We start from the raw sequence: 24,786 nt of genomic DNA on the forward strand, positions 1-24,786 counted from the left end.
TTTATGCAAAGGTCTGTTTAGTTGTTGGTTCCTTTTTTTTTAAATTTTATTTTTGTACCAAACGACATAAATATAGGGCTCCTTTAGAACACTCTGTCGTCTGGGAGATTTTCTTACAGAAACTCTAAAGAGTGTTGGCTCATGGGAAACCTGCCAATATCTTCATGAAGCTGTATTTATACATATGCCAAAATGAAAAAAAAAAAAACACAAAATAAGTGCAAAGATACAAACTGGGCATTTTAGCTGAAGAGAACGAATGTGTTACCCTTAACAAGCCCATCACAGCACAGAGAATCCTAGAACGAGATGGAACTTGAGAGACTGTACCATGCAACCGTCTTTGTGCTTGGTCAAGAGCATCTTTTACTTAATCCTCATGGCAGCATCGGGAAATTGGGTACGTTCATTTCAGCCTTGTCCCTGAGGACCCTGAGGCTTGACATTTTAAATTCCTTGACCAAGATCCCATGAACATTTTAGAAACACCAGGGTCTTGACTTGGATCTTCTTACTCCAAATCCAGTGCCTGTTCCACTTCAGCACAAATAACTTCTTCCAATCTGCTTGTTTTTCAAAAGGGGAAACTGGGACCTACAGAGAATGGCATTTACACACATTTCCAAGAGTAGAATATTTATTTATTCATTCGTGTATTTGCTCCGTCATTCATTCATTCCTCAGTGGTTTATGGAATCAATAATTTATCGACATATCTGTGTTAGAAACTATTTATTTTTAAACAAGGAAGGGAACGAGATCCTAGAAAAAATTAAGAAGAGAGAAAAGTGAAAGGCAAAAAGAGCTCAAGAAACTGCACATCATATAGACTCACACCAATGTCGGGGCTGCATCTAAGAGTCCTGCCACCAAGGCGAGAGAGAAACAGAGGTTTCTGAGCTGTACTGGTCCTGACACCTATGAGAAAGCCCCCCACCACCACTTATTTACACGCTCATTGGCATCAGGACCAGGACCCTCTGGGTCCTAGCAGTGGTGATCTGATACCGTATGAACCCCACTAACCAGTGTCACAGGAGTCTCTCTCATGAAGGTCCTTGGGACCCCCCCAGCATGACCCAAAATGCAGTTCAGTGAACCTGTTCTCCGAGAAGGCTCCATCTGAAGGCTTCCCTCATGGGAAAATTTAGAGTTTCTGTCCCCCCCGCCCCGTGGGTCTATCACAGATGGCTGCCCAGCTGTGTACACTACTATTTATTGTGTTTTTTTTTAATTTATTGATTTTTAAAAAATATTTTATTTATTTATTTTTTAGAGAGGGAAGGGAGGGAGAAAGACAGAGAGAGAGAGAGAAACATCAATGTGCGGTTGCTGGGGGCCGTGGCCTGCAACCCAGGCATGTGCCCTGACTGGGAATCGAACCTGCGACACTTTGGTTCACAGCCTGTGCTCAATCCACTGAGCTATGCCAGTCAGGGCAATTTATTGATTTTTTTAAGAGAGAGGAACAGAAAGAAAGGGAGGGAGAGTGAGGGAGAGACAGAGGCAGAGACAGAGACACAGAGAGAAACATCCATTTGTTGCTCCACTTATTTACACATTCATCGGTTGCTTCTTGTATGTGTCCTGACCAGGGATCGAACCTGCAACTTTGGTGTATCAGGACGACGCTCTGACCAACTGAGCCACCAAACCAGGGTCAACTTAAGAGTTTCTAGAAGAGCTATTTTGAAGGTAATATATTCCCTTGAATTCTTTTTAGAAGAGAGGGAAGGGGAGGAAAAAGAAAAAACATAATTCCATGAGGAACTTCAAGCTCAATTATATACCATGTTGCATCTACCTGAAGACCCCCAAAACTTATAAGAAACCCTAGTATTTCAGCTAACACTAAAGATGAAAAAAAAAGATCGCTAATTAAACGTTGTCAAAATACCGACAGGGAAATATATCATAATTTCAGGGAAGTTAAAATGTGGAAAACGTGGGACCTTTAGAATCTATGGAACAAAAGTGTTATCACTGCAGGACTTGTCAGAGCCTTCACTGTCCCCGGATGCGCCGGGAACCTTCCCTGAGAGGCCCCCAGAGCGCCGATTTCCCACGCGGGCTTCATTGCCAAGCTTCCCTCTCTTGTCAGTAAGCAGCTTGGGGACCTAACGTTGTACAAAACCCACACTAGGAAACCCCTGCCTGGACAACTGCCTGGGAATACGTCTTACACCGAGCTCCTGAAAATCTTTCCAACAGCGGAGAACGCGAGGTGGTAATGTTCGACAAGAACCTGTTTGACAGGGGGATGTTCTGTGTTAACCATGAGAGGTGAACGGCTTTATGTTAATGAGGGGAGGTCAGTTCTGCGTCCTCCAATCAGAAGTCACAGCTCAGGCCCAACCCCAAAGCAGGGAACCATCATAAAACAAATACCCGAACGAGTGCCCCCAACCTCTGCATCTAGCCAGTAAGAGTCAAAATTCAAATTGCTGTCTCCACCCCGTTTTCTGCTGTGAGAGCAGACTCAGCCTTGGCAAGGAAAAGAAACAACTTCCATCTAATGATGAATAGAAAATACATACACTTTATCTCCTCTCCTTCTTCAAATCACTTAAAAATGACACTAAACAGATAGGCTACTATTCGAGGCTGGACATGCTTTTTTGAGCTCATGTATTAAAATATGTTTTCATTACATTTTAGTGAAATTACTCTTGAAAACATTAAATATTCAAATCAGAAGAAAGCAGCTACTGTACCTCTTGGCTACAAGAGGAGGAGACCTGTCTGTTTCCTCCTCTAAATGCCCTGAGAAATGCTGAAACTTCAAAAACGTAGATGACAGGCTCACTATTTCTTACACAGGCACGTAGGAAACATCTTTCTTAGCGAATTAAGTCAGGAAAACATGTATACCCTCTGGGGGAAAAAAACAAACAAACACAACCTTCCTTTCCTCAAGCAAGGACAATGATATAAATTTAGCATAGAGTTAAATTTATGTCATCTCGAGACACTCTCCCATTTCAGGCTCCCGAAACCATTTCCTCACTCACCCTTTCCCTCCTTACAAATGGCTCGGGTAGGTGCTGCCTGTATATTATACATTTTTTTACAGGTTGGATTTATGTGAATAATATTAACTTCTCTTGAAAGAATGCACAGTCTACACTGTAAACACCCACGAAGCAGACATGGTTGCTAGGTAACTTGCCAAGGTCTTGGGGGAAAGTAATGTTCCCTCACCTATAAGATTTCATTCTAAGTGCCTCAGCTTAGTATCCAATGACCTTATCAACCTTTCTCGAATTCACTAGCTTCGCTCTACCATCTAGGCACCTGTGCTCTGTCGACATCAATCAGGACCAAGTGTGGCTCGGCCACCTGTCCCCAATGGCCCCTTTGTCCCCGGTGGGCACAGGCTTCTGCTCAATACTTCTCTGCATCCTCAGCATCCCACAAAGGACTGGGCACAGAGTAGGTGAAACAAATCTCAGGTAGATGAATCCCTTAACTCAACAATTAGGATTTTGAAGAAGCGGAGCAGTGGTGCAGTTAAGCAGTGGAAAATGACAGGTGGGGAGGACACACAGGTGACTCAGACCCAGTCTCTGCTCATGGGGTGTTCACAGTGTGACTGAAACCAGACTAGAAACAGGTAAAACAGGTAAGTCAAACAGAGCAGTGGGGCTATACCACAGGGAGAAGAAGCACAGGGTTGTGGAGGCTAAGTGACCCCAGAGAAAGGATTCTTTACTCACTTTCGGGGAACTTGACCTGGGTAGGGGCTGATAACCAGGGCAGCTAGCCAGAGGTCCAGTGTACAAGAGGTGCTAACATTTCACAGGAACAAATTAGAACTCAAGGCCAAATGTAAATGGACCTCTGCCTTGCAAGATGGTCTTGTGGGTGTAAATGAAAAACTACAAAGCAAAATTACACACAAAAAGTCCTTTTTTTTGCATGCCCTAACCCCACTCAATAATTATTGAGCCAATATGTAAATAGTATCCACTTGAACGGAGGAGGTACCCTATGACCCAGCTCCAGGGTAACTGTACCTCTCACCCCTGCACCCCTCCCCCATGGGGCTCAGAGAAGTCTTGCTGGAGAAGGTGACCCCTCCTTGCACCAACACTTGAAGATGACACAGTGCTGTCCAAGCTGAGGAGCCACAGACAAATGGTGAGGATACACAGGAGGAGGAGGGGAGATGCAGAGGAAACAATGTTATCAAAACCCCAGAAGCCAAAGCCAAGAAGCCTAATTCAGGAAAGAGAAACCTAGCTAGAAATGCAGTCAGAAAGGCGGGACTGGGAAGAACTTCCCTAGCCACGTAAACTAAAGAGCTTCACCGAACAATTTCTAATAGAGCACCTACTATGTGAGGCATCCACACATAGTACCTCTCCATCTCCAACAGCTACAGGCAATATTGTAGCTGTTGGAGATGGAGAGGTAAAGGCATCCAATTTAGTCACTGAATGATTAAATGAGATGGCTTCATACCTATGAGGCTAATTATAACTGTCACTTACTGAGTGTTTAAGCGGGCCAGCCCTTGTGCATATCTAGCTGCTTTTAATCTGCACAATGGCGCTACAGTCACAGCTGATTCCACTTGAAAGAGGAAGCTCAGAGAACTTCAGTAATATCTCAAAACCATACGGCCGGGAGTGGCCAGTGGCCAGCAGTGACTTCAAATCTGTCTTCACTGAGACTGAAGCCACAAGCCTGGGTTTGAATCCGATGCCCCCACTTACCAGCTGTGTGACTTTGGGCAGGTCACTGAGCCTCTCTGTGCCTGGTTTTCTTAGCAGTAAAGGGGATCATAATAGTACCTCCCTCGTAGAGTTGTTATGAGACCATGGGCTAATGAAAACAACACACAGCACAGTCATGGCACAGAGCACCACTCAATAAGTATTCTCTGTTATTATAAACCTGGCTGCAAATGGGTGTATTAAACCTTAAACTCAGGGTCAAAGGGCTTCAAGCAAGTTGAGAAGGTCCTTTTGAATGAGGGTTTGTTTCTCTTAATTCAGTAGCATGCCACTTCCTTTTTCTTTTCACTTTTTCTTTTCTTTTTAAAAATTTTAATAAATCGGGGTGACATTGGTTAATAAAATGATATAGGTTTCAAGTGTACATTCTATCAGACATCGCCTGCATGTTGTACTGTGCGTTCACGACTCCAAGTCAAGTCTCCTTCCATCACCATTTATCCCCCTTTACCCTCTTCTGCCTCCTCCACCCCGCTCTGCTCCTGGTAATCACCACTCTTTCTCTCTCTGTAGGAGGTTGCTTTGTTTTGTTTTGTTTTTGCTTAATCCCTTTATCTTTTTCACTCAGCCTCCTAACCCCCCTCCCCTCTGACAGCTGTCAGTTTGTTTCCTGTATCTGTGAGCCTTTCTATTTTGTTCATTAGTTCACTTTGTTCATTAGATTCCACATATAAGTGAAATCATATGGTATTTGTCTTTCTCTGACTGGCTTGTTTCACTTAGCATAATACTCTGCAGGTTCATCCATGCTGTCACAAAAGGTAAAATTTCCCTTTTTTTTTTCAGCCGAGGTGTGTTCCACTGTGTAATGTACCACTGCTTTTTTAAAAAATATAGTTTATTTATTTATTTATTCCAGAGAGGGGATGGGAGGGAGAGGAAGAGAAACAGCAATATGCAAAAGAAACATCAATCAGTTGCCTCTCCTTCGTGTTCCAACTGAAGACCAAAATCACAAGCCAGGCATGTGCCCCGACCAGGAATCCAACCGGTGGCCTTTCACTTTGTGGGAAGATGCCCAGCCAACGGAGCCTCACCGGTCATCACTACCAAAGCTTTTTTGATCCACCCACCTACTGAGGGTACACCACCTCTTTAGATCAACTTTTGCACAAGTACCTGCTAATAGCTTTCATTGTTTTGTTTATAGTGCTCCTAACAAACGTGGCTAACTTCTCATTTACGTCCTTAATACGCAATTTTCAAAATGTATGGGCAGTACAGTTGGTTTTAGGAAATCTGGGTTTTCTTTTGTTTTTTGCCCTGTTTATCAGCATTTGAATGGACCGCAATAAGTCAGGGCCTACTCCTACCCATTCAGTTTAATTTCGACTTTCAGAGACCTTTCCCTGTAAGAAAGGTTAGTTCCCCCCTGTGTCACAGACCTGAAAACCGAGAGATGAGCCCCTACGGTCTCTGAGCAAGAGGGGGACTGTGGTCACTACTATCATTCACTTGTATTTAACAAACACATATCATGCTAATGGTGCAGGGCTCGGGTCCACAGGACTTGACAAATATTCATGTACATTGCGATGCAATTGATGCAATGGTTTTAGTCCTCATAATAACTATTATTATCCCTACTTTACAGATGAGGACACCGAGGCACGGAGACATTAAACAGTTTGTTCAAGGGCACACAACCCAGAGGCTGTACCCTACATTACCGGCCAAATGACCTTGGGTACATTCCTTACCCTTCATGGAGTTTTATTAAATGTAGAGTAACTTTGCACTCTTCACAACCATCATTCTCATGAAGCAGATATTATGAAATTTTAGAGATGAGGAAACTGACAATCAGGTCCAGTGTCTGCGAGATTCAGCGGTGGAGAGCTAGGATCAGAACCCAAGTCTACTGATCGAATCCTTCCCCTTGACCACGGCAGTGTGCTATGGACAGAGGGCAGCCATAGTTTCTAAGTCAGAGTCACTATTGCTGTCACTGTGGTTTTTTCGCCACAGAAGGTCACCTCCCCCAAAGCACACAGGGAGAAAAACAACGATGATAAGAACCCATCTGATTCTGCATCCGAGCCTCCAACCACAGCCCGTGCATGATTTACCCAACGTGGCTCTGCAGTCACTTAAGCTGAGGAGAGACGGCTATAAATTCAGTTCTGCATACACTAATTTATTGCTTATTTATTTTACTGATACATATCTCAGGTGAGTTCCTCCAACACCTGCTGGAAGGCACCTGCAGCCCCAAGTGTAACTGGGGCGGAGAGGGAAACTCTGGAATAAGCCCCACAAGGAAAATGGGACCCTGCAGATTAGAAACAAGCAGGTGAAACTAATTTTCTGTTAAACTGAAATGAAACCCATACACATCCCTCCACCCACCCCCCCTTTCCGCAACAGGCAAGACTGGCAAGGTTGTTGCAGGCCTTTAATCTGCTTTTCTACCTTAGTAGCACACCAAGCATATACTTCAGTATAGGACTAACATTCCCTCTGAGCATGGGATTATTTTTCTGAGTCACAGAATGTCAAAAAGTGAGGACATTTTCTAATACAAAGACGTCCCCAGAAAGGGAACACAGACAAGAAAAAGGGCTGCCGTTGTCTCGAGTGACTGCTGGGGATCAAACACTGCGCTAGATGCTCTGTGTGAAGGGGGAATGACCCCTGAGTCCTCGGTCACGGAAAACAAGGTGAACTGGAAGGAACGGTAGGCATTATTGTCCCTGGTGGTCCAACTCTGGCCCAGAGAGGGAACGTGACTTGTCCCAGGCCACTCGGCAAGTCAGTAGAGGTGTGCCCCCTCCTTCTGTCTCAGGCTGATTTTAAAACTCCACTGAGCTCTTAGCATGTGTCTGCATGGTTTCCGTTCCACGTTCCCTTCCCCAGTGAATTATCCCTACCGACAAGCGCCTTAGAGCACGGAGAGGCTAAGCCCTGGACTTGGTGCTGCCAAACTCCTGCAGACCCAGGGTTGAAAGCGTGGGCCTAGCCTGTGTTCTTAATGCCACACCTGCCTATGTCTAAGCCTTCTTGGTGCCCTCATTTGTCTCCTAACTACCCGAACCAGGCCTGCAGGGGGCGCAGAAGGGGCAGGAGGCTTCAGCAGAAACTAACCCTGACCTTAGGATGCAGGCTGGGCATGCATTACACTTACTGTAATTACTGACCAATTATTTATTCTTCCTCCCAATACCCATCAGGAAGATAAATATATTCTTGCCACCTGCCTCTTGGGCTGTGAGGGCAGAGGGAAAAAGACCACTTCATTAAAGGTCAGGCCCAGCCTGGCCAAGCTGTGGTTCTGGGCATTTGCTCTGCATCCCCCGCCCCTGGGAAGGAACTGGCTGGGCCTCAGAACACTCACCCGCAGAACATGAAGATGGTGCTGGAGGTGGCATCATAAGGCAAAGGCAGAGTCTGCTGCAGGCACAGCTGCTCGCAGCCACCATTGAAGCCGTCGGAGCAGTCAATACCTTTGGAGTGGTCGTAGCAGCCAGAGCCGTCCTTCATGGGCCTCAGCTCCTCGGGACACTGCTCAGAGAGAAAGCGACAGAGGAGTCACGGCTGAGGAGGTGGCGGGTCCATCACACCCTCCCCTCCCACCTTCCGAGAAGGTATATGGGTTGGGTGCCCATGCGACGTGTTCAAAGTTTCCTTTGGCCAACTAATAGCTGTGTGGCCTTGGACAAGCCCCTTTTCCTCTCTAAACCTCAGTGTACCCACCTGTAAAATAGGACTTTTGTCAGTAGCTACCTCATAGAATTGTGAGAATAATGATTCTCACCTGAGCTGTGGCTCATGGGTCAATTGTGTAGCAAATATTAGCTGCTGTTAATATTGACATTGCTGGGATCATCTTGATTATTGTGATCGTAAGTGTTGAATAAGGTCTGCTGCTATAAAGGTCCCTTGGAGAGGCAGCTGGATAATATGTCTTAAAGAGCTCCTACCCAATATGAGTTTATATATTTTAAAAGATTTTATTTATTTTTAGACAGAGGGTAAAGGAGGAAGAAAGAGAGAGAAACATTAATGTGTGGTTGCCTGTCACATGCCCCCTACTGGGGACCTGGCCTGCAACCCAGACATGTGCCCCAACTGGGAATCAAACTGGTGACCCTTCGGTTTGTAGGTTGGTGCTCAATCCACTGAGCCACATCAACCAGGATTCAATATGAGTTTAAATTCAAGTTCTTTCCCTTCTCCTGTGTGATCCAAGGCAAGATGCTCACCCTGTCTGAGCCTCAACTTCCTTATCTGTGACATGGGCACAGCACCTACACCTAGAAGCTCAAGTCACATCATGGAGGTGTCCACCTTACTTCAAAATGTGGCACTAACTTGGTACCCATCAGATGTGAGTTCTCTTCCTTCCTGTTGCAAATTTGTCTCTTCTCCATCCTTGTGCCTAGAGCCCTAAACAAGATACCTGCAGACCCACACCAGGAGCCTTCAAAGGCCTCCTAACCAGTTTGCTGGCCTCCAGCCCAGCCTCCTCTACACCATCCTCCTAATGGCCATCAGGCCAATATTTTTACGTAGCATCGCTCTCCCGCTTAAGTAAAGCAGTGATTTCTAAACAACAACAATGACGTGAATCTTCCCTAAGCTGAAAGTCAAGGCGCTGAGCCCAGCGATGTGCATGCTCCCCTATGCAGCCAAGCAGCTGCCCTTTGGACCTTAAGAAACCTCAGTGATCCCAACCTTGAGTGACCTCACACAAAGGCATGCCTGGCACCAGCTAAGTGCCCCGTGAAAGGAAGATCTCACATTGTAGGGACAACTGGCGCTTTATTTGTTCAGTTTTCCATCATTGGATGAGGCTGAACTCATCTCCAGTCCAGCAGAACGGGAAGCCATTCCAACCCTTCATGTTCGGGACAGAAAACGAAGCACTAGGTTTGTTTTTTTTTTCCATTTCGGTCACCTTGCTGGCATTTCCTGTCCACAAAGATTAACACCCGGGGACCAGCCCACCCCATCCATCACTGTGCACATCTGATTAAAACGCCCTCCCAATGCACTCCCCCCTCCCGACCAGCTCCCTGGCCCCCCTGCTCCCGACCAACATCAATAACAACACACACACACAAATTAATTTACGAAACCCACAGTCACACACAAAAGGTCAGCCCTCTTGGAAATTAAATTTTGCTTAAGAAGAATTCATAATTACCAATGCAAGATGGAGTTCTTCGAGACATTTTAGACTGGCGTCAGGGAGGGTGAGGGAGAAAGCGGGTTATAAATGGCCTTTGTCAAACTGCGGAAAGGTTATAAAACTAGCCACATTTTGTGCTTAAAAAGAAAAAAAATCAATTTTCCATGCGAGCGAAGTGCTGTACATATTAATACGAGCTCAGAGAAGGTCTCTGCTTGTCTGGGAACAGTCACTGTTCGACAGCGGGGCTCCTGGGGGTAGGGGCGTTCTGGGCCGTTTGCTGGAACTGGGGCTGGGCCGGTCTGTCTGCAGAAACTCAGGGACAAGTGCTGGAAGGAACCACTGACCTTCTCACCAGGGAACGGCCCATAAGTGGGGTAAGGGATTACTCACCGTTTTCCCCACCCTCCTCTTACTCCCTACCACGTGTGTTCTTTTAAAAAGTATGTTCTATAACCCGGGTATAATCTAAACACGTTGCCTGCTTTTACTTAGTCAGTCCTTACAGAGAACCTAGGAGGTAGTGTGATGGGCTGAGAATGTTCCCAAAGGTATGTCCCGGCCCTGACCCTTGGGAACTGGGAATCTTGCTTTCTATGGTACCGTTTTTGCACTTGTGATTTATTTAAGGATCTTGAGATAAGGGGATCACCCTGGATTAGCCAGGTAGATCTAAAGGCAGTCACAAATGTCCTTATAAGAGAGGCACGGAGAGATTACAAACACAGAGGAGAAGGCCATGTGGAGGCGGGGCAGAGGGCAAGTTGATGTGGCCACAAATCAACCAAGGCTGCAGCCACCAGAAGCTGGAGGAAGTGAGGGAGGATTCTCCCCTAGTACCCTTGGAGGGAGGACAGCCCTGATGATGACAGCTTGATCTCAGACTCCTGGACCCCAGGCTGTGAAGGAATACCTTTCTCTTGTCTTAGACCACCTATTTCATGGTCTTTTGGTGCAGCAGCCCCAGGACACTGGTACAATGCTTTTTGTTTTAAGCTCCTTGATTTGGGATCCTTTGTTACATTGCAACAGATATGAATACTTCGAAGGAACTTAGAATCTCGTTTAAGAAATAAGAAATAATATATGTGTGTGTGTCAGACAAAAGATCTAGTTATACTACAAGCATGAAGAAGTACATTTTTAAAGGAAAGATGAAAACTCTGCCCATATGAGTGACTGGGGAACTTTGGAGCAGGGAGGCCTTGGCCAGGGAAGTCTTCGAGGGAGGGGGTATCCCTGGAGCAGAAGGGAGGTGTCCCAGGATGCTAGAAAGAACACCATTAGAGCTCTTGCCCAGGCACCAGCATGCGCCTGTCTTGCGACCTTGCAGCCATGCTTTCCTCTCTTTCTTTTTCTTTTTAAAAGATTTTATTCATTTATTTTTAGAGAGGGAAGGGAGGGAGAAAGAGAGAGAGAGAAACATCGATGTGCGGTTGCTGGGGGCCGTGGCCTGCAACCCAGACATGTACCCTGACCGGGAATCAAACCTGAGACACTTTGGTTCCCAGCCTGCGCTCAATCCACTGAGCTACGCCAGCCAGGGCTAGTTTCCTCTCCTTCTGTGGGGCAGACATCCTGCAGACAAGCACATGAGGACTGAAAGCAAGCCTAAGTTTCACGGAGGCTTTATGATACTGAGCATCTAGGCCAGCACCTCCCCATGGGAATCTGAAAGCCTCTCCTGGAGGCATTTCCGGAAAACAAAAAACACAAACACAAAAAAAACTCCAAACATCTAAAGTGCCTCACTCACAACTGGCACGTAACAGGCACTTAAGAAATGAATACGAGAGGTGCATGTTTAATATTTTTAGGGAGCTGCCAAACTTGTGTGGGGTGGTGGTACTATGTTAAGCCCCCACCAGCAATGGATAAGCCATCTAGTTTCTCCACATGCTCATTGGTATTTGATGTCACTATTTTTTTAATTTTAGCCATCCTAGTAGGTGTGCAGTAATATCTCACTGTGGTTTTAATTTGCATTTCTCTAATGGTTAATGATGCTGAACATCTTTGGTGTTTATTTTCAGTCTGTGTATCCTTTGCAATGAGATGTCTCTTGATGTCTTTTCCCCATTTTCTAATTGGATTGAGTTTTTTTAAACCACTAAGTTTTAAAAGAGTTCTATATTTTCTAGACACTAGACTTTTGTCAGACATGTGGTTTGCAAATATTTTCTCTCCCACTCTGCAACTCGTCTTATCTTCAAATGAGCTTTTGCAGAGCAAATGTTTTGATTTTTGATAAAAATCCATCCTTTTCTCTTTTATAGATTGCACTTTGGAATCTAAGAACATTTTTGCCAATCCCAAAGATTTTCTCATGTGCACACGCACGTGTTCTAGAAATGTTAATAGTGTTATATTTTACAGTTAATTCTGTGGCGTACTTTAATTTTTGCATGAGGTCTGAGACTTACATTGAGGTTTGATTTTTTGCCCATGTAAGTGTACCTTCCCTAGCACCCTTTCCTGAAAAGTCTCCCTTCCCTCCATAAAATTGCTTTCTCACTTCTGCAAAAAAAAAAAAAAGGAGCTTATTTGCATAGGTCATTTTGGGTCTTCCATGCTGTTCCATGGATCTCTGTGTCTTTTCTTCCCCTAACTTCACACAGTCTGGATTATTGAAACTATGTTAAGTCTGAAAATAGAGTCAACTGACTCCTTCTACTTCGTTATTTCTCAAAATAAGTCTTGCCTATTCTCGTTCCTTTGCCCTTTCATATAAATTGCAGAAAAATCTTGTCTGTACCTAGAAAAATAATCATGCTGAGGTTTTGATAGGGATTATATTCAACCTTTATGTCGATTTGGATGGAATGGAGATGTTCACTACATCGAGTCTTCCAACCCATGAAAACCATGCGTCTCTCCATTCATTTTTATCTTTTTTATTTCTTTCATCAGCATTTTGTAGTTTTCAGCATATATGTACTATTCACGGTTTGTTAGATTTACATCTAAGTGTTTCATTATGTTTTAGGGATTGCAGGTAGCATTATCTTTTTGATCTCGATGTTTACATGTTCACTGTTGGTATATGGAAACACAATTGATATTTTGCATATTTTTCTTGTATTCTGAGATCTTGCTGAACTCAGTCATTACTTCTTGGGATGTTCTATTTAGACAAACATCTGATCTGCCAATGGGGGTGGATTTCTTTTTTCTTTCTGCTCTGTAGGCCTTCTATTCCCTTTTCTTGCCCTGTAAGTTACGAATAAAAGGACAGATAACCATGCTACCGGTGTCCCACAGATTTTGTTATTTTTTATTTCTTTGAGTTCAGTGTTCTTTATTTATTTGTTTGCTTCCCTTGAGACTTCCTCTTCAACCCATGAATTATTTAGAAGTATGTTGTGTGGTCTCCAAGTATTTAGAGAGTTTTCCGTTATCTGTCACTGCTTTCTAGTTCGATTCTACTATGGCAGGAGAACACTCTGTATGATTTGAATTCTTAAATTCGTTGAGACTTTTCATAGCCCAGGCTATGGTCTATTTTGGTATGTGTTCCATAGGCACTTAAAATAAGAATGTGTATTCTGTTGTTGCTGGGCAATGTGTTCTATAAATGTTAACTAGATCCTTCTGGTTGATAACGTTGTTCGGTTATTCTACAACGTTGCTAATTTTCTGTCTAGTTCTGTCAGTTGTGGAAGGAGGGGTACTATTAATGTGACCTTGTCTACTTTCTCCTTTAAGCTCTGTTAGGTTTTACCTCACCTATTTTGCAGCTCTGTAGTTTGGTGCATAGACATTTAGGATTACTAGACACTCCTGGTGGAGGACCCCTTCATGATCACATGATGCCCCTCTCTGGTACCTTTGTTCTAACGCCTAATTTATCTGACATTACTATTGCTTCTCCCGCTTTGGTTTGATTTATATATGTCTTTTCCTATCTATTTACTTCCAACCTGCCTAAGTAGTTATATGTGAAGTGAATTTCTTTTAGAAAGCATGAAGTTGGGTTACTTGAACATTTTTGGGATTCCATTTTGATTTACTACAGTGTTTTTGAGTATATGTCTTTTTTTAAAGATTTTATTTATTTATTTATTTTTAGAAAGGGAAGGGAGGGAGAAAGAGAGAGAGAAACATCAATGTGTGGTTGCTGGGGGTCATGGCCTGCAACCCAGGCATGTACCCTGACTGGGAATCGAACATACAACACTTTGGTTCGCAGCCCGAGCTCAATCCACTGAGCTAGGCCAGGCAGGGCGAGTATATGTCTTTATGTGGTTTTTAGTGGTTGTTCCAGGTCTCCGTAACTTGTCACAGCCTACTGATGTCATCATCAGACACTGTTTTTCCTAACTGTTCTTTCTTCCTTCCTTCCTAATGTTTCAAGATTCCTTCTTTAGTTCTTTCTTTTCTTTTTGGAAAACATTTTTTAGTTTGTTGCCCCCCCCCCTTTTTTTAGAGTAAGTCTGCTGACCACTAATTATCTTAGTTTTCTTTCATATGAGAATATTTTGATTTTTTTCACTACTAAAAGATATTTCATTGGACATAGGATTCTGAGTTGACAGTTCTCTTTTATTCAACACTTGAAAAATGTTTTGCCACTTCCTTCTGGTTCCATGGTTTTTCATAATTCCAGTCATTCAAACTGTGTTTCATACACAAAATGTTATTTATTTATTTATTTATTTATTTATTTATAATCCTCACCCAAGGACGTGCTTATTCATTTTAGAGAGAGGGGAAGGGAGGAAGACACAGAGGGAGAGAGACATTGATGTGAAAGAAACATCGATTGGTTGATGCTCATGGGTACCCCAACTGGGGACCGAACTTGCAACCTTTTGGCTTATGGGACAATGCTCTACCCAACTGAGACACACTGGCCAAGGCATCTCTTTTTTTTTTGCTTTTAAGATTTTCTTCTTGGAAAATGAAAAATAGTTTCCAAAATTTGATTATGATGTGTTGGTGTAGATTTCTTTGTGTTTGTCCTTGTTGGAATTTACTCAGCTTTTTGAATCTGAATGTTTATGTATTTTGCCAAATATAAGAAGTTTTTAGCCATTTTTTTCTTTGACTACTGTTTGAGTCCTACTCTCTTGCTTCTCTCCTTTTGGGATGCCAATGACTTTTTTTACAGTTCCACAGGATCTTGAAACTGCATTTATTTTCTTTTTCAGTCTACTTTCTGTTGATGTTCAGAGTGAGTAATTTCTATTGTTTTATCCTTAAGTTCACTGGCTATTTCCCCTATCCTTTCTGTCTGCTGTTGAGCCAATCCACTGTTTTTTTAAATTATTGTATATTTTCAGTTTGTAATTTCCATTTGCCTTTCATTTATGTCTTCTATTTACTTTCTGAGACTATTCTTTTTTAATTCATTTTGTGCTTGTAATTGCTTGTTTCAGCATTTTATGATGGCTATTTTAACATATTTATCAGCTAATTCTAATACCTCTGCTATCTTGATGGTGATATCTATTGATTGTCTTTTTTTTTCTTTTTAATTCTGTTATGGATCTCTTGGGTTCTTCATATGGTAAGTGATTCTTGGCAGAAATCTGGGCATTTGGGGCATTATGTTTTAACTGTGGATCTTATTGAAGCCTTTTTTATTTTGTCTGGTTTCCTCTGACATGATCCAACAGGAAAAAGCAGGAGGCTCACCTTGTTATTGATGGGGAGGTAGGATCCCAGTTTCCCCACTTGGCTTCCTCAAATAACGAAGAGTGAAGGGTCCTCATTGTTGCTGAGGGGTGGTGGGAATCTGACTACCCACTAGGAGTTTATTGATGATTGTTCCTGGATGAGAGTGCTGGGTGCACCCAGCTGCAGCACCTCCACTGACACCACGCGGGGCGGGAAGTGAAGTGGTGGCGTTACTACTACTGATCACTGGTCAGTTGTCCTCACTTTCTCCTAGGCCTTCTATGGCACCACCCCAGGGGCAAGAGGAAGGAGGCCTCATTGCTACAGGTTAGGAGTGAAACTCCAGGCTTTCCATGTAATTTTCAATGACACTGGATCAGCTTGGGATGGGATTGCTCACTACCTCTCAGTGAGGGTTAAAGTCCTGCCTCCTTACTAGGATTCTCTGATATTGTAACTGGGTGCAGCCAAGAGGGGGCCCCAAGTAGGGATTTGGAATGGGGCCCAGAACTCAAGGTGTCCAGGAAATATTAGGATGTCCTCACCACTCCCCCACCCCCACAGATGTGGGTTGGGGGAAGAGACAAATGGAGCAGGGCCACTGAGAGCTGTTTTGCATAGCAACAGCTTTGCAGCTAACCTCTGGTGTGGTCATTTAACGTATCTATAACCTTTAACTGGCAACATGGATATGTTAAATAGCTGTGGCCATGCTCTGAGCCAGGGGAATGGAAGTAACTTACCCCCAAGATGTAACTGGGGGGCATGTCCCCCAAGTTACAGCACCTGAGTGGGAGCTTGGAGAAGATTGGCTTCATGACATGGGGCCACACCTGCCCAGACTCAGGATGGCAGCCCAGTGAAGCTGGAAGGGTATGAGAGTACTGGCAGGTGTAACTGATTGTAGGAGGAGTCGGAAATGGGGCTGCAGAGGGAGATTGGCGCGGGGATTTAAACCCAGACTCGGCAGCCCTTGTGCAGAGAGGACCATACGGTTTGGGCTGAGTGGGGATTCCTGCAGCCCTGAGCGGGAAAACCACTCGGTCTTTAGCAGAGTGGGTACTCCCTCGGCACTGGGAGAGAGAACCACACGGCTTTGCCAGAGTGGGGACCCCCACAGCTTTAGAAGCGGGAGCCACCACCCGGCTTTAGCAGAGGTCCTGGCAACACAGCTGATGGTGCTGGGAACCGAGGGAGGCCTACCAGCCGACATGGATTACTGGGAAGAACTGGGGGCTGCCTGAACCACGGACTTCTATTTCTTTTCCTGTGATATGGTACCCCAGACTGGGCAAAGGGGGAAGGAAGGAATGTGTGTGTTTGTGGGTGTTTTAAGAGACTTTGGGATTTTGATAAAGGCATTAGCTCACTACTTTAAGTTTGTATAGCATTAAATAAATGTTTCCTTTTCATGAATCTCTGGCATTGATAGACATCTTTCCTCTGGCGGTGGACATAACAAACCTGGGGGGTTCCTTTCAGTAATAGTACATTGCCTTGGTCCCCCCTTGTTGTTCTGTAACAATATCTCCTCAGCAGGGACAGGGGATGGCTGAGAAGGGAGGCCTGTGTCCTTAAAGCCTCAGAAGGATGTTTGTCTAGCTCCTATTTGTCCTTTGTTAATAGGGGTTAGGTTTTTGTTTTTTTTCCTGTGATGTTTAGCTGGAGCAGAATGGTATTGTCTAAAAAAAAATTCTGCCTTGTTAGGTTGCCCTGTTTATGGTACTTTGGCTGAAAAGACCCAGCTTTTAGAAGTGTTGTATCTTTTTGTTTTGTTTTGATCTTTACCTACTGTGTTTTTGAGTTCCTGGCTCCTTCAACTCCAAATTTGAGACATATGAGAGAAAAAGAAAATCCAAGACACTGGCCACTATATCTTTCTTTGGGTCCCCAAATCCCTAGCTGGTCTGCCTTCTTTCTTCCACTTTTCACAGTCCCATGTTTGTTTTATAGATAACCTACAGGGTTCCTAGTTTCTATGGTGGGACGAATAGAGGAAGTGCATCTACTCCCCCACAGCCTGTTTCTGTACAGCCCTAGAGCTAAGAATGTTTTCTTACATTTTTCAAGTTTTGTGTTTCTTTAAGAAAGAATATAAGACCAAAAAACCCCAAAAGAAACAAACAAACAACAACAACAAACAAGACCACAGGTGACCTTTCATGCCTAAAATATTTACTACATGGTCCTTAGACAAAGTTGCCATCCACCCCTCCCCGCACCCCTCACCTGACTTCTGTCATGAGAAGGCATCTTGAGTTTATTCCAAGTACAGCTGGAAGGCATTGGAGGGTTGTTGGCAGAGGAGTGAAGTGATTTGATTTGCTACTTTAAAGAGATTACTGGTTAGTGAATTCAATTATGTGTAAGCACTTTTTTAGAGCTCATAAAAGGAGCCCTGGGAGGCAGGCCCTGTGGGACCAGGAGTGGGCAGAGAAGAGAGGCTGGCCTATCTGGTAAGGACCCCACTCCTTGCAGGGCTGCTCCTTTGCCCACAGGTTTCACAGTAAGTACAGACAGAGCTGGGGTTGGGGGTGGGGGGAGTCTAACCCTGGTCAGCAGGGTCCCAGGACTTCACAGTTCCCATTCTGCTCCAGCTCAGACAAGGGTCCACAGGGAGACCTTGGGCCTGGGTCCCTGAGCCTTAAGGCCTTGAGGGTTCCCGGCTGTTCCTATCCCTGGCTGGCCCTCCCCCAGCCTCCTCCATCCCCTGAGCCTGCTCTCCCTCTTTCCCAGCCCAACTTTTCATCAGCACCAAGCCATTTGTTTCTGTTTGTAATTATGCATTTTAATGTTCATTAATCACAGAATGCAAATTGCTCCAAGTGCACATTTTGTAATAAGCTGTTCTACCACCCCGCCCCCAGGTCTGGAAGGTGGGCCAGCTGTTCTGAGCAGGAAGAAAAAACAACCAAATTCAAAGCTTGGAGGATTTCCTGAGGCACCGGAGAGGAGCCCAGCCCCTCTTACAGGGCCCTGGGGGACATGAGTGTGGACATCCTCTGTCATCTTGGACCTGAGGGGTAGGGTGGGGTAATAGAAAGAACTCCAGCCTTGAACCCAGCCTCTTACTGGCTCATTCTGAGTTAGCCACTTAGCATCTCTGAGCCTCAGTTTCTCCATCTGGAAGAAATGGATAATGCGGGCATAGTGAACCTAGTGGGGGGTCCCCACTAGGTATTCCTGGGCTGGCATATGGTCATCCACCAAGAGTGTATAGTAATCCTAAAATGTCTATGCACAAAACGTCCTCAAAGCAGGTGTGGCAGGCTAATGGATGCTGCAGGTAAGACGCCAGATCCTAGAAAGCCCTCAGGAAATGCACAGGAACGGCTCTCCCGGCAGCTGAGTTCCAGCGCTGCCTGGCCTCCTCTCTAACTCACTGGGTGGCTTCAGGTAAGCGCACCCCACTCTCTTGAGCCTGAGCCTGTTTCCTCTATTATAACATGAAGGAATTGGACAACTGAGCTGCTGGGTGTTTGTCAAAACAACTATGGCTCGTGAAAAGGGGAGAAGTGGCTCTACAGCATTTCCCTTGAATTAACTGAGGCGGCCTTAACATTAACAATTAACAATTAACATTAGCATGCCTTAGCAAATCACAAGGATGCCTCTCAACTTAATTGTGGGCAAAGGCCTGTCCTCCTCTAAGGGCTCAGCAAGCATCCGAGTTCTGTCATCACCAACGCAGGTGGAATGATAGCACTGTCTACGAACGGTCCTGCCTCCTAGCGCTGCCTTAGAGATCGTGCTAAAGATGAAACGAGACTTTGCCGCAAAGGTGAGATTAGACATTCACAAAAGGCCTAGCTCACTGGCAGCCACATGGGATCCCATAAACCAGGAGGGGAGTTGGCTCACTTTCTACCTGTGTGCCTTGCTGAGCCTCAGTTTCCATTTCTCCACACCGGAGAGAGGAACTCCTACCTTCTGGGGCTTGTGAGAAACTCAACCCGGATTCCCAACCAGACATGGGCCTAGCACAATGGCAGGGCCTCAAAAAATGATCTGCTGTCCTGGATACTTTGTTACATCCTGACCTCCCCCTGACCCCACAGGAAATACATTCAGGAGCAAAGGGAGGGGACCAGATACATGGAGAGGGTAGGAGGAATATGAGGTCTGTCCAGCCATGTAATGTGAAAAAGAGAGAGATTTACTGAAGAAGATACAAGATATAGGAAACATTGTACATAGGACAATGATGCCTCAAGTCCCCTTCAAAGTAGGCACCTTGGGACCTCACACAGTTCTCCCAATCGCCATCAGCTGCCTGTTGTATTTTCTGAAATCATCAATAGTCTGAAATCTCTTTTCTTTCAAAGGTGATTTGAGTTTCCGGAAAAGCCAGAAGTCACAGGGCACCAAATTGTTACAGAACAGGGCCAAGGGGAGGGGTATGATATACTATTACCAAAAGAACCCCCCACTAGGTTTGCTTTGCCCACCACCAGAGGAAAGATGTCTCTCAATGCCAGAGATTTGTGAAAAGGAAATGTTTATTTAAAGCTATACAGACTTAAAGTAGTGACCCAATGTCTTCATTAAAATATTAACGTCTTTTAGGATACCCACAGATGCACACAGTGCTTCCTTCCCCCTCTGCCCTAGTCTGGGGTATCGGATCTCAGGAAAAGAAGTAGAAGTCCATGATTCAGGCTCCCGGCACCATCAGCTGTGTTGCTGCCACGATCTCCAGTTAATCCAAAGCCATGTGGCACCTCCTCATGGCCCACGAGCAAGAGTCCTTTCACCCCTTTTCTTCCAGGCCAAGTCTCTCCTGCTTACTAAGCCTCATGGCAAAAGGGAGCACCCCAAAGCCGTGTGGTCCTGGCTCTCACCAAAGCTGTGTGGTTCTCTCTCTTGCATGACTGCCGAGTCTTGGTTTAAATCCCCGCACCAACCTTCCTCTGCACCCCCATTTCCAACTCCTCCTACAACAGTTACACGTGCCAGCATTCCTGTATTATTCCAGCTTTACTGGGCTGCCATAGTGAGTCTGGGCAGGTGTGGCCCCATGGCATGGAGCCAATCTTTTCCAAGCTCTCACGCAGGCACTGTAACAAGGGGGAGCTGCCCCCCAGTTACATCTTGGGTAGAAGTCACTTCCATCCCCCTGGCTCAAAATGTGGCCACAGCTATTTAACATATCTATGAAACCAGTTAAAGGTTATAGATATGTTAAATGACCATGCCAGAGGTTAGCTGCAAAGCTATTGCTGTACAAAACAGTCCTGTATGCTCCTGCTCCATGTGTCTCTTCCCCCAACACACACCTGGGGGGCGGGGTGAGGACATCCTATATATCTTTCTAATATTTCCTGGACACCTTGAGTTCTGGACCCCATTCCAAATCCCTATTTGGGGCCCCCCTCTTGGCTGCACCCTGTTACAAAATCTGGGCTGTAGGGGGGGCTGAGCCACCTGGGTGATTTGATATTTCACCAAAAAACTCTGCATGAGACGTGATGCATGAGCAGGCACATTGTTGTGATGAAGCTGCCAATCACCAGTTGCCCATAGCTGCGGCCTTCTGAATCATCCAAATAGTTTCCGTAGGAGAAATGTTCAAGCTGAACACAAAATTTGATGCAGGTTCGTTGCTCACTTGCTCAGTCATTTTGAATACAGTGCCACACAGTGTACATGCTCACTCAACGGTGTCTACTGTCCCCACTGACTAGTGGAGTCGTTATTATTCATGCATGCGTATTCCAGTCCCCTCTCCTTGGCTGCCAGGCTACATCCATGTCATGCAAACTGTTTTCATTATATTAACGGCTGGACTTTTTCCAGGCAGACCTCGTATTACCACAAGCAGCTTTTGCTCTTCCCAATAATATTAAGGCAGGATGAGTATCATCCTGTCCACTTTGCAGATGAGGAACTTAAAGCCTAAAGGGGGCCAAGTGAATTGCCTAAGGTCACACAACAAGGGAGAGGCCTATTGGGACCACAGTCAAGGTTCCCAGATGATCAATGAGGTGCTCTTTCCTTTGATCCACATGGAAGTGGAGGCTGTAATGTCACAAGTGGTTCAGACTGGCCAGGGCTATGCCAGGATTCTAAAAACCCTGGGGGAAGGTCACTGTGATGGGTCACGAGGGGACTCAGAGAGACTGCTGGCAGGATAGTCTTGGATACACGAAGATCAGACAGAGCATCTCGGGAAGAAAAGGAAGGGAAGGAAGCAAGGAAGGAAATGAAACGGGTATTTCTTGAGCACCTACCATGTGCTGAATATTCTTCCATGTGTTATCTATTTGAGTCCCCACAACAACACTCACTGGCACCTCTAAGCGACAGCAATTGCACAGTCAAGGTTACTTGCCAACGAGCACACAAGCTAAGGAAGGGCTGCTTGCCCTTCAGGGTGCACCCTCCCTTTGATTAGAGTCTGAGATGGGGGGGGGGGGGGGGCTCTGCTTGTCTCAGGGGGCCTCTGCAGTACTTCCTGGAATGGGCGTGAGCAGAGAAGGCCCTGCCAGTCCCCCACCCTCTCCCTCCTCAGCCTCAATCTGTCAACAGGGCCATGGAGCCTGTCCGTTATTGCCGACATTGATTTGGACAACCAGAACAGTCAAGAACTCGTTATTACTAGGAGTTTTAATCAACTCGTGCCAGTTCGGCTGCCACTCAATTTGTGCTGGGCTGTGATGCTGACAGGGAGGGGAGGGGTGGGCATGCAAAAACGGATTAAGGGATCAATAGACCCTGGTACTGTTGGGCTGGCTGCAGCTGCGGGCCACACCAGGGGGCCTGGGGCCTCAAGTGGAGAAGGCAGAGCCTGACTCCAGCCCCTAGGGGAGATCCCAGACACACAGCCCAAGCCACCCTGCCTCACTTGTTCCTCCACCGGGGTCTGGCAATCATCAGCCAGGCAAACACCCAGCAGTGCCTGGGTCCATACTCAGTACCATCTGCCCATGCTCTGCCTTCGGCTGGTCTGCCTTCCTCTTCAAAAAGATCCCTATGTATTCTAAATCTCCAGCTCAAGAGCCCCGCTCTATAGATCCTATCTTGACTTTCAGAAGCAGAGGGATGCTGAGGAGACTAAAGAAATGGACTCCAATGCAGATGCTGTGATTTCCTAGCTGCATGACAATGGGCAAGTCACACACCTTTCTGATCTTGGTTTCCTCATTTTAAAACGGACTCATACTACATAGCTGCCTCCTGGGGTTGCTGGGGACACTCAGTTCCCTCAGAGACAGGACAAGAACCCTTGTGTGGAAGTTCCTCCTTCCTTTTGATGCTCACAACCAGCCAGCATCGTTTTTTCCTTCCCTTTCTTGTTAATTACCCTTCTAGCAGGAGGGCTGGTTTCTGGTTCATAGTGTGTCTGCCCAACGAGTCCCTGGGCTACTTCCGGAGAGTGTAACACACACAGCTCCCTCTCCTCAGCACCATCCCAGTGCCCAGCACCAGGCAGGGAGTCCCCCTGAGGTTGGCCCTGAGGGTCAGGCAAGCCTGGGCTTGAATCAGACCTGGCTGGTGCCACTGACTAGCTGTGTCATGTTAGCCAGTCACTTCATTAACCCCAGAGCCTCAATTTTCTCAATACAAAATGAGTCTAATTGTACCTACTCAGAATTGTTCTGGGGGAAAAAGAATTAGACACTTGACGATGTCCCTAGCAGAGCACCTGGTACATGGGTAAACTGTCTATTGTTATCAAAGTTTCAGCTATTGCCATTATTACCACTCAATATTTGATGCATGGTGATATTTTTGGAACGCAATAAAATGTCTGGTTGCATTGCTTAGTTCTGGCGTGAGTTCCAGTGAAATACCAACAAGCTATTCTCCCCATATGCCAGCCATCTGGGCAGCATTCAACACAACGCTGAAGACGCGAGAAAGGAAACTCAAATGCTCTGAGCACCTACCAGGGGCCAGACACTAGGCCAGGCATCTTCCTTACTCCACTGGTGAAAGCCCACAGTTCCGCGAGCTTGCTCCTGTTAGCCCACCTTTGCAGAAGCGGAGACCGCCTCGAGACCAGAAGTGCCTTCCTGTGTTACTCAGCTTTTGAGGACTAGAGCCGGGGGTGCAACCATGGTGTGTCTGACCCCAAACCCATGGTCCCTCCCCCACACCGCACTGCCCCTGTCCTATGGAGACAGATACAGGATGCATGGTGGTCCCTGATCTCCAGGAGAATTTAGAGCTAACAGAGAAGTTGGGTAAACCCCGAGAGGGAGGGAAGTCATAGTCCAAGATGGCTTATGCTCAAGAATAGTGCTGACATGCAACTCCGCTGAAATGCACGGCTGGGTTTGTGCACATGCATGATATTCATGGCTAGCTCTCTGGATACAGGGTCACCAGACTTCCCCATTAGAGAACCAGGGCATTGGGAGACACAGGCTACAATTCCTACTTCGGGCACTTCCCTCCCTTCTTTGGCCCTCCGTCTTCTCATCTGTTTGATGCAAAAGGTGGCAGCTGCTCTCTCGGGGCCTTACAGCTTGCATAGCCCATGATTCTCTGCAAGAGGCTGGCAGAATTCCAAGGGAGGTCAGGTGGCAGATTCTGGTAGTAGGTGGCACCTGAGCTGGGGAACCATGCAGAGAGGAGGGGTCCCCAACCCTGGGGCCGTGGACTGGTAGCAGCCCTTGGCGTGTGAGGAACCAGGCTGCCAGGGAAGCTCGTCTGTGCTCCGCCTCCTGTCCCCCCAACCCACCCATGGAAAACCTGTCCCCAGTGCCAAAAAGGTAGGGGACCGCTGCTCTAGGGGAGCAAGTGAGAATGCTGCTTGCACTCCATCCCCACTGCGTCTTCCCATGGCTGGTTACCCTTCTGGCGCGAGTTGCCACGCCTTCAGCAAGTCTCCTCAGAGCTCCCCAGGACCCCGTGTGGAGCAGGTGTGCTTGCCCAGCAACTGCTTCATCATCAAAGCCAACTGTCCTCTGGGTCACCAAGTTTGTGAAGCCTTAGCCCCAGCCCTCATGGAGCACCTATCCTAAAGAGGGTGTGGGCGCAGGGAGAAAGGTTAGCAAGAACCGTCCTTACTGACCTTGAAGGGTTTTATGTGGTACAGATAAGCACCGAGGGCTGAGAGAAGGGAGACCAGGGATCGCTTGCCCAGGTGAATCTGCCAGCAGCCCTGAAGAATGTCTATTCAATAACTGTCTGGTGATGATAATAAATAGCCTTTGTATAGCTCATTAATAACAATAATAGCTAACACTTAACAGTGCTTACATGTGCCAGGCACTGTTCTAAATGTGTATGAATATTAACTCAGAATATTAACCCAGAATATTAACCACAGCCTGATGGTGTAGGTACCAC

At 46.0% G+C, this 24,786-nt stretch overlaps 1 protein-coding gene across 3 annotated transcripts in view; it reads right to left on the reverse strand.

Annotated features, from left to right (window-relative positions):
• Window positions 1-24,786, reverse strand: part of ASTN2 (astrotactin 2) — an 821,613-nt gene that overhangs the window by 308,475 nt on the left and 488,352 nt on the right. For all 3 annotated transcript variants that reach the window (XM_028509080.2, XM_028509072.2, XM_028509089.2), the window contains one exon: window positions 8,074-8,240. In XM_028509080.2, coding sequence (XP_028364881.1) covers window positions 8,074-8,240 — 167 coding nt within the window. The remainder of the gene's footprint in view (window positions 1-8,073; window positions 8,241-24,786) is intronic.

Source organism: Phyllostomus discolor, chromosome 3 (assembly GCF_004126475.2).
Source record: "Phyllostomus discolor isolate MPI-MPIP mPhyDis1 chromosome 3, mPhyDis1.pri.v3, whole genome shotgun sequence".
Taxonomy (NCBI): Eukaryota; Metazoa; Chordata; class Mammalia; order Chiroptera; family Phyllostomidae; genus Phyllostomus; species Phyllostomus discolor.